Genomic DNA, 7,938 nt, shown 5'->3' on the forward strand with positions numbered 1-7,938 from the left:
TAATCGGCGGGTCTGACGTCACTACGCAAACGTTATCAGGCAGCGGGAAACTGAATTAAGTAATTAAATGCTGAGATTGATAAAGTCCTGTTATTTCTATTGTTTCAAATAGGGATGATTTAAAAATAAACTTAATTTACATAGTACATGCTGAAATACAATACAATTTCAATTACACTTAGACCCTTGTTAACACCATAGGCTTAATTAAGAAAATCAAATTGACCTGTGCAGTTTAAACAATAAGAATTGAATCTTGTGTTTGTATTTAAAAAAAAATTAAAAAATTGATGTCCATTTAATTGGCTAATGCAAATCACCAATAATTTGCATCTAGTAAATTGACCCAATGAACATTTGTTCATTGAGCATGTCTTGCGCTTGCGCTGTGACAAGTCAACCCGCCAACATTAGGGGGCAGCACTGGCAACAGCCTCACTCGACTCTGCTCAGTAACTCAGCAGAAGAGACATGCGTGCCACGTGCTCGGGCCTCTGGACCATCCACCAGCCACGTGACCGAGACCTCGTCATATCGACGGCTGCTTCTGTTTCCCCGCGATTAAAGGTAATTTTTTAATATACTTTTAGACTTGTCTTTATAAATGTGTCCTATATGTACGCACAGAGGCACGTAAAGTAATCTACTTGGAGATGATTAAAAAAAATTAATAAATAAATATTGTTTAATTAATTATTCTTATTGTAATTATTATTTCGGCGTCAAAGCCATAAAATCGCCGTTTATTTTTGATACCATATGTGATTATACCCTCATGTTTGCTTAGGAGGGAAAAGTTTGATTTTAGTTACAGTTTAGCCCGACCGCCTTTTGTGCGAACGTAAATACCACACTTGACACGGTGAGGTAAGAAATGAAAAGATTTTGCTCTGCGCACTAAGTGAAGTTAAAGGTATAAGTCCTGGGAGAACATGTGAGACGAGCGGTGAATAGCTAGTGCTCCGAGCCGCCGGAGCTGCCTTGACCGCCGCTGGGCTCTGAGCGGGGCGCCGCGGTGGACACTCTTCCCTTTCTCTCCGGTGGGTTCTCCGTGCTGCTGTTGAGCACTGTAGTTTGTAGAAATGGCGCGGTTGTTGATTAACTATGCGTCCATAGTAGCGGGGTTATTCCGGAGACACCGGGGACGAACAGTAGTTTTGCTCGGATTCACGTGGTGACCGTGCATAGGTGCCCTACGCGCTGTGCCCACTGCACGCGTCAACGTTTACGCGCGTAACCTCGCAGCTCCGGGTCTGTGTTTGTCAATGTGCTCTACCGCTCCATACGCGCGCCTACACCTCTGTCCTGCTCTGAAAACAGAATCTGAGGTAATATGGATCAACTCATTTAAAGTCAAAATTGTGATTCTTACTCATTTGCATAAAAACCTGCACTGGCTTTACCTAAAATGAGTAATTTAAGTGTTGCTGTATTTCCCTCCTATTTTTGTACTGTAGCTGTATCCAGAGTTCCAGCAGATTACAAATCAAACATGCCCAGCACATTCTACAGTGAGCTTGACCGCCATATTCCTCGACTCATGGCTTTATTCAGACAGAAGGCATCGAGAACTGGGAAGACAGCAGATGCTCTGGCTAACATTTTAAAAATCCACGATGAACAGGTAAAAAATTCAAATGAGCTTTGTGAATTTTGCAAATCTACTTTGTTTTGTCATTTGTATGACTGTATTAAATATGTGAGCAGGTGCACACATATTTTCTGATTGCACTATTTAAAATTAGCTTTTAAATGAACTTCTCACTTTGTACAATTATTCTGTTTTTATCTGAATAGGAAGCCCATGACATTCACAGCAAGCGCACTACTGTTCTCCAGGCCCTTCCTGTGTATCTGCGCGAGGACGTTTCTGGATTTTTCATAACCTGCACAGTGAGTCTTCTTTTTTTGTTTCATAAAGTATAAAAAGACATTAACAGTATCATAATATTACAGTGAACTGAACATTAGACTGAACCAGGTCTGAACCAGGTCTAAACCAGGTCTAAACCAGGTCTAAACCAGGACCAAACCAGGACCAGATCTAAAGCAGGTCTGAACCAGGTCTAAACAGACCTGGTTTAGACCTGGAACCAGGACCAGGTCTAAACCAAGTCTAAACCAGGCCTAAACCAGGTCCAGAGTTGAACAAGGACTGAACCAGGACCAGGTCTGAACCAGGTCTAAACAATTATGATTATAATAGTTATTAGTAGTAGTAATGATTTACAGTTTGTTTGCTATTCACTGTATATCTGAGCACTCAGTATTGTGGAATATAGTATACACAAGGTGAGGAGCATTTTGGGAGCAAAGAAGTACTACATTTTATCATTAGAATGAAAATTCTATAATCCAAGATGGCTGCAGCCATATGATGTCATAATATGCAAATTAGATGGGCACATTTAATCCCTACATAAACTTTCAGTCATCCTTAATATTTGTCTTATTTACAGAAAGTCTCCATCTCTTATCACTTAAGTTATAACCTTTTGAAATTAGATGCCAAAATCGAACGTTGTAGGAAAAGTCAACAATATATATTTTTAACACCAAGTTTAACAAATGGGTTGGAAGGTTTTCTATAATGACTGTTGGTGATAATTCTCAAGGCCCTTTTCTGTAAAATAAATAATGGCTATAGGTAAATTTTACATGTTGACCACCAAATTTCTGCACAGTACATGGTACAATTGGTATATGGTACAAGGTTAATAATGCACTATTTCCTTAAGTCACCAACAGATCATACTGTGTATTATGCAAAACAGTTTAGACTTTTGTTAACGTCTATGTATACAGTTTTCATTTATGGTCTGTTTTCTTTCTCCTCTGTTGGACTGTTGGAGGAACTGTTGGACTGTTTTGTCAGATGCCATGTTCCATTTTGCTTACCTTGCTTTACCATAATAAGTGAACTTAAACCAGCTTGCTGCTGCTGTACACTTATGGTCATAGCAAGGGGACTGAGAAATGGGTGCTGTGCTAAAAGAAAACTCAACATCGTCTGTTCTCTGATGCATGTCTTAGTTTGTAATTATCTTTTTCATTCACTCAGGTCAAGGTAGATGAGCCAGTGTTTGGTGTTGCAGTGGGCCTCCTTACAGTCATCAGTGACCATAACGCAAGTCCAGTTCATTACCACCCTCGGAGAGTGTCTGTCATCGTGGAAGGTGATGTTGTGGTCAGCCTCCCCAGACTTGGTGAAGCCTTCATGGTCGTCTTTGGACTGGTCTATGCACTACACTTCAGACCCAGTAGTCACTGTGAATTTGTTCATATAGTTTTGATAATATGCCATTCCATTGTAATTTCTGCCCTGCTTACCCAGGAAAGCACACTGCATGACTTTTTATTATTTATTATTAAGCCAATGATGTTCATTATGTTTTCATTGGGCTTAATAAGAAGAAGATTTGGACAAAAAGGTGTCAAAGCACTTCGCCATTTGGAGAGGCTGGAAAAGGCGCGCGCCCGCTACAACAACCACCTACGCTTCAATCTCCGATGCAGAGACGAGAACATCACGCCAGCTAGTATTAACATCAAGACCCCGATCCCAACCCATAATGCAAAACAAATAGTTAATAAGGCCAAAAAAGCACTATTTTTATTATTTAATTTCAGTATGCAAGGGAGCGGGCAAAAACACACTAGTAAGAAGTAAACATTTGAGTTTGGTTAACATAAAATGATGTGATTGTGTACTTTATTTTTTAAAGTTCTGTGAGCGTATTCCAGTGGTTTGAAAAAACTCAATTGTAAGTCATAATAAATTAAAATAATTGAGTTGCTTAACAGAAAACTATGAGTCATTACCTGCAAATATTTGAGTTGAGCTAAACGAGCACTTTTAATTCAGCTCTTATCAAAAGGTACAGGTAGCAAGCCATCAAATCTTTTAAGTTCTGGAAAACTGTGACTTCTAAGTTCATCAACTTAAAATAATTGAGGCAATTTATTGCCTAAGTTCTGCTAACTTGTTCAGGTTTACAGTGTGTAAATATCATGAAATACATTCAATATTTGGCTTTACTCAAGGCTATTTGCAAGGGATTACGGAATGCTCTTAAATATAAAGCAAGAGTTTTGTCCTTCTGGTATTCCGTAGCTGACTTGCTTTGTTGCGCGCTCAAATGTGAGCCAACACGCATGCGCAAAGTTTACCTGCCCTGAACATACTTCCTGATTGTAAACAATGACAGACTAAGAAATTACTACAGGGGCCATGTTTTACACTGGGCCAAAACTCCTCTAATGTCAGATTTTTTAATTTGACAAAAATACATCAGAACACACCTACCTTTTTAAGGGAGAGAGTAAGACGTTTGAAACGCCACAAAGATTACAGGCTATATATCTTTATAATTTGGCTCTTGGGGCAGGGAAAAAATAACAAAAGAAAATGTTTTTAAATACATTTTTCTTTCACTGTCTTTTAGATAAATGCAGAGTTCAGAGGAATCACCACAATGCCGTTGACCTCAAAGTTTATGTCACTGCTGGATCTTTACACTCCTAAACTGGTGAAAATCTTCAGAAAGAAAGTCCCGAGAACAAGAGAACGCAGCACATGAAAATAAAACTGTCAGTGTCTTGAATACAGGGGAGTGAAGATTAAACAGGCATGAATCAGTCCAAATACACGTTCAGAGGGACAGTGAGGAGGAACTACTGTAACATGGTCGAAGATCTGTGTGGACGAGGTCTCCTTTCAGTCCTCCTCTGCGTTATTATGGACGATTCACAAACTCACTTCAACATGAGCTTCACTTTTCTCTGCACAACTAAATATTCTTCACTAACCCTGAGCCGTGTTCTCACTACTCGAGTCCCTGCGCCCTCTGCTGGTTATTTATTTCATACATTTCACACATTCATAAAAGTGTCCAATGTCTAAACTCTGGTCCGTGTGTGCAGGAACTTCCTCGTGTGCGGCTCCGGCTCGTCTGTGCTCCACGTGAACACAAAGAGTAAAGAGACCCGGAGCATCCTGGAGAAGGAGCCCGAGCCCGTCCGCGCTCTCTGCTGCCACCCCTCACGCCCCCTGCTGGTGACGGGGAGCAGGGACGACGCGCTCACGCTCTGAGACACCCGCGACCGACGCACCATCACCCGGAGGAAGTTCAGACGCCAGGGGGAGCTGACCTGTGTGACCTACGACCCCTCAGGTGAGACGAACACACGGACTGAGGCGCGGCGAAGGACAGGAACCAAAGAGTCTGTGTCCCGTCACAGGAGAGAGTTAGAATCCCTCGACTTTAAAAATCCGTGTATCATTCGTTCATTCGTTTTTCAATATAAAACCAAAAATAAGAAAACGAAAAAACAACAGTTTTCTTCGCTATTTGTCTCCAAAACCAAAATTAAAAAATGGATAACGATTCGTTTTTTCAGTTTTTGATTTTGTGTTTAAATGAAGAATGGAAAAAACAGATAACGACCGTTTCCCGTTTATGTGACTTCCGTGACTGCGATGTCGGACTTTTGCACTGCGTACGGACTCCTCTAAAATGTCAGACCTCATAATCGCTTGGCGCTATTTTCTCTCCGTACGTATCACTGTTTCACTTTAACTGCTCGGAATGTCAGCAACAACATGTCTGATTATGACACCGATGATGAAGAAACTGATTTTAGCACAGAGCCAATGGGATATCATTTTGAACCCAAATATACCGATGCCGAAATTCGCCAGAGAGTTAGACCGGGCAGAGAGAGAGAAGAGGCCAACATTCCGAACATTGTTCAGTCCTGGTTCAGTCCTGGTTCAGTCCTGGTCCAGTCGTGGTCCAGTCGTGGTCCAGTCGTGGTCCAGTCGTGGTCCAGTCGTGGTCCAGTCGTGGTCCAGTCGTGGTTCAGTCGTGGTTCAGTCGTGGTCTTGTTCTCAGATTGAGGACCTTCAGAACGAGGTGAAGTACAGCAGACATGCAGAGAAGGGGCACTATGTGATGGAGCTGGACCTGGAGGACTGTATAAAGCTCTACGTCAACTACAGACCTGCATTTGGTCTGGTGAGGGAGGAGCTGGAGCAGGAGAACATTGACAGGAGCTCCCTGCCCCAGACTAAACCTGCCGGTTTAGTCACAGTTTAGTCACGGTTTATTCACAGTTCTTGATCTTGTTGTCCAGTTGAGCTTATTAAGTCCTGGTTTAATCTTGGTTTAGTCCTTTTAAGTCTTGGTTTCATCTTGGTAATACTACTAGTTGTTTCAGTTGTAGTTGTAGCTGTAGTAGTTGTAGTTGTGGTTATTCATGTACTGTTCCTGTGTTGTTCCAGGAGAGGCCACCAACACCAGCAGCACCCCGGGCCCACAGACGGCCCCACAGACGGCCCCACAGACGGGCCCCACAGACGGCCCCACAGACGGCCCCACAGACGGGCCCCACAGACGGCCCCACAGACGGCCCCACAGACGGCCCCACAGACCGCCATTTTCTCCTCTCTCTTTCTCCTCTTTCTCTCCACTTTCTCTCTCCCCTATCGCTCTCACTCTTTCTCCACTTTCTCTTTTTCCTCTCCTCCTCTCTCCCCCCTTCCTTTCTCTCCCCACCCCCTCTCTTCGTCTCTTCTCTCCTCTTTTCTTTTTCTCCCTCTCTCCTCCCTCCCGTCTCTCTCTCTTGTCTCTTCAGGGTGAGTCGTTGGACGCTGGTTCCTCTTCCTCTTCTGGCGCTCTGGTGCAGTCTGCATTTCACTTGGAGGAGCCGCAGGTCCTGACGGTGACATCAGGGGGCGACGTCGTGGTCTGCACCTTCAAAAGATTCGCTGGCGGAAAAAGAAAAGCTGTCAACATGAAAACGGTCCACCTGCAGGAGGCGCCCTTCACCGTCATGAAGGTCACAGACGGGTGAGAGAGACGGGTTCGGTCCTGGTTCAGTTCTGGTTCGGTCCTGGTTCAGTCCTGGTTTAGTCCTGGTTTAGTTCTGGTTAAGACCTGGTTCAGTCCTGGTTCAGACCTGGTTCTTGTCTGCAGGTGTCTGGTGACTGGAGACGCTGAGGGGTCAGTGAAATTCTTCAATCAGAAGTTTGAGCACTTGGCGTCTTACACAAACCTGTTCCAGGAGAGTGTCTCCTCCATCTCCTTCTTCTTGGACACCACGGCCGGAGCACAGACCGCCCCGGACCCACAGACGGGCCCACAGACCGCCCACAGACCGCCCCCCCACAGACCGGCCCACAGACCGCCCCGGGCCCACAGACGGGCCACAGACCGCCCCGGGCCCACAGACCTCCCGGACCAACAGACCTCCCCGGGCCCACAGACGGGCCCACAGACCGCCCGGGCCCACAGACGGGCCCACAGACCGCCCCGGGCCCACAGACGGGCCCACAGACCGCCCCGGACCAACAGACCTCCCCGGGCCCACAGACGGGCCCACAGACCGCCCCACAGACCGCCCCGGGCCCACAGACCCCCCGGGACCCGGGACCACAGACCGCCCCCACAGACCGCCCCCCCACAGACCGCCCCGGGACCACAGACCGCCCCCACAGACTGCCCCACAGACCGCCCCGGGCCCAGAGACACCCCACAGACCGTCCCACAGATCGCCCCGGGCCCACAGACCTCCCCACAGACCACCCCACAGACCGCCCCGCCCCCACTGACTGCCCCACAGACCGCCCCGGACCCACAGACCGGCCCACAGACGGGCCCACAGACTGCCCCACAGACCGCCCGCCCCCACTGACTGCCCCACAGACCGCCCCGGACCCACAGACGGGCCACAGACCGGCCCGGACCCACAGACTGCCCCACACACCGCCCCGGACCCACAGAAGCGCCCACAGACCGCCCCGGCCCCACAGACCGCCCGGGCCCACAGACCGCCCCGGGCCCAAGACGGCCCACAGACCGCCCTCCGGACCAACAGACCTCCCCCCACAGACGGCCCACAGACCGCCCCGGGCCACAGACCGCCCGGGACCACAGA

At 46.7% G+C, this 7,938-nt stretch overlaps 1 protein-coding gene across 5 annotated transcripts; it reads left to right on the top strand.

The window, feature by feature from the left end:
- Nucleotides 1-496: 496 nt before the first annotated feature.
- LOC129411219 (uncharacterized) lies at nucleotides 497-6,353 on the top strand. 5 transcript variants are annotated; one of them, XR_008633193.1, is made up of 8 exons: nucleotides 497-567; nucleotides 1,458-1,624; nucleotides 1,802-1,893; nucleotides 3,062-3,539; nucleotides 4,446-4,529; nucleotides 4,596-4,853; nucleotides 4,924-5,174; nucleotides 6,284-6,353. XR_008633193.1 is itself a non-coding variant. In XM_055161298.1 (7 exons), the coding sequence occupies exons 2-5, from the start codon at nucleotides 1,493-1,495 to the stop codon at nucleotides 4,523-4,525; spliced, it is 786 nt and encodes a 261-aa protein (XP_055017273.1). In that variant the 5' UTR covers nucleotides 497-567; nucleotides 1,458-1,492; the 3' UTR covers nucleotides 4,526-4,853; nucleotides 4,924-5,174; nucleotides 6,284-6,353. The 5 variants fall into 5 exon arrangements, 3 of the variants coding, with proteins under 3 accessions (XP_055017273.1, XP_055017271.1, XP_055017272.1); XR_008633192.1 differs by having other exon boundaries at nucleotides 4,446-4,853; XM_055161298.1 differs by having other exon boundaries at nucleotides 1,798-1,893; nucleotides 4,446-4,853.
- Nucleotides 6,354-7,938: the final 1,585 nt, after the last annotated feature.

Source organism: Boleophthalmus pectinirostris, unplaced genomic scaffold (genome assembly GCF_026225935.1).
Source record: "Boleophthalmus pectinirostris isolate CB_2022bp ecotype Guang Dong unplaced genomic scaffold, ASM2622593v1 HiC_scaffold_4, whole genome shotgun sequence".
Taxonomy (NCBI): Eukaryota; Metazoa; Chordata; class Actinopteri; order Gobiiformes; family Gobiidae; genus Boleophthalmus; species Boleophthalmus pectinirostris.

Coding starts and splice junctions, on each gene's coding strand:
- LOC129411219 (XM_055161296.1), top strand. CDS start 1,493: ATGCCCAGCACATTCTACAGTGAGCTTGACCGCCATATTCCTCGACTC. Junction 1,625..1,797: donor TAAAAATCCACGATGAACAG/GTAAAAAATTCA, acceptor TTATCTGAATAG/GAAGCCCATGACATTCACAG. Junction 1,894..3,061: donor GATTTTTCATAACCTGCACA/GTGAGTCTTCTT, acceptor TCATTCACTCAG/GTCAAGGTAGATGAGCCAGT.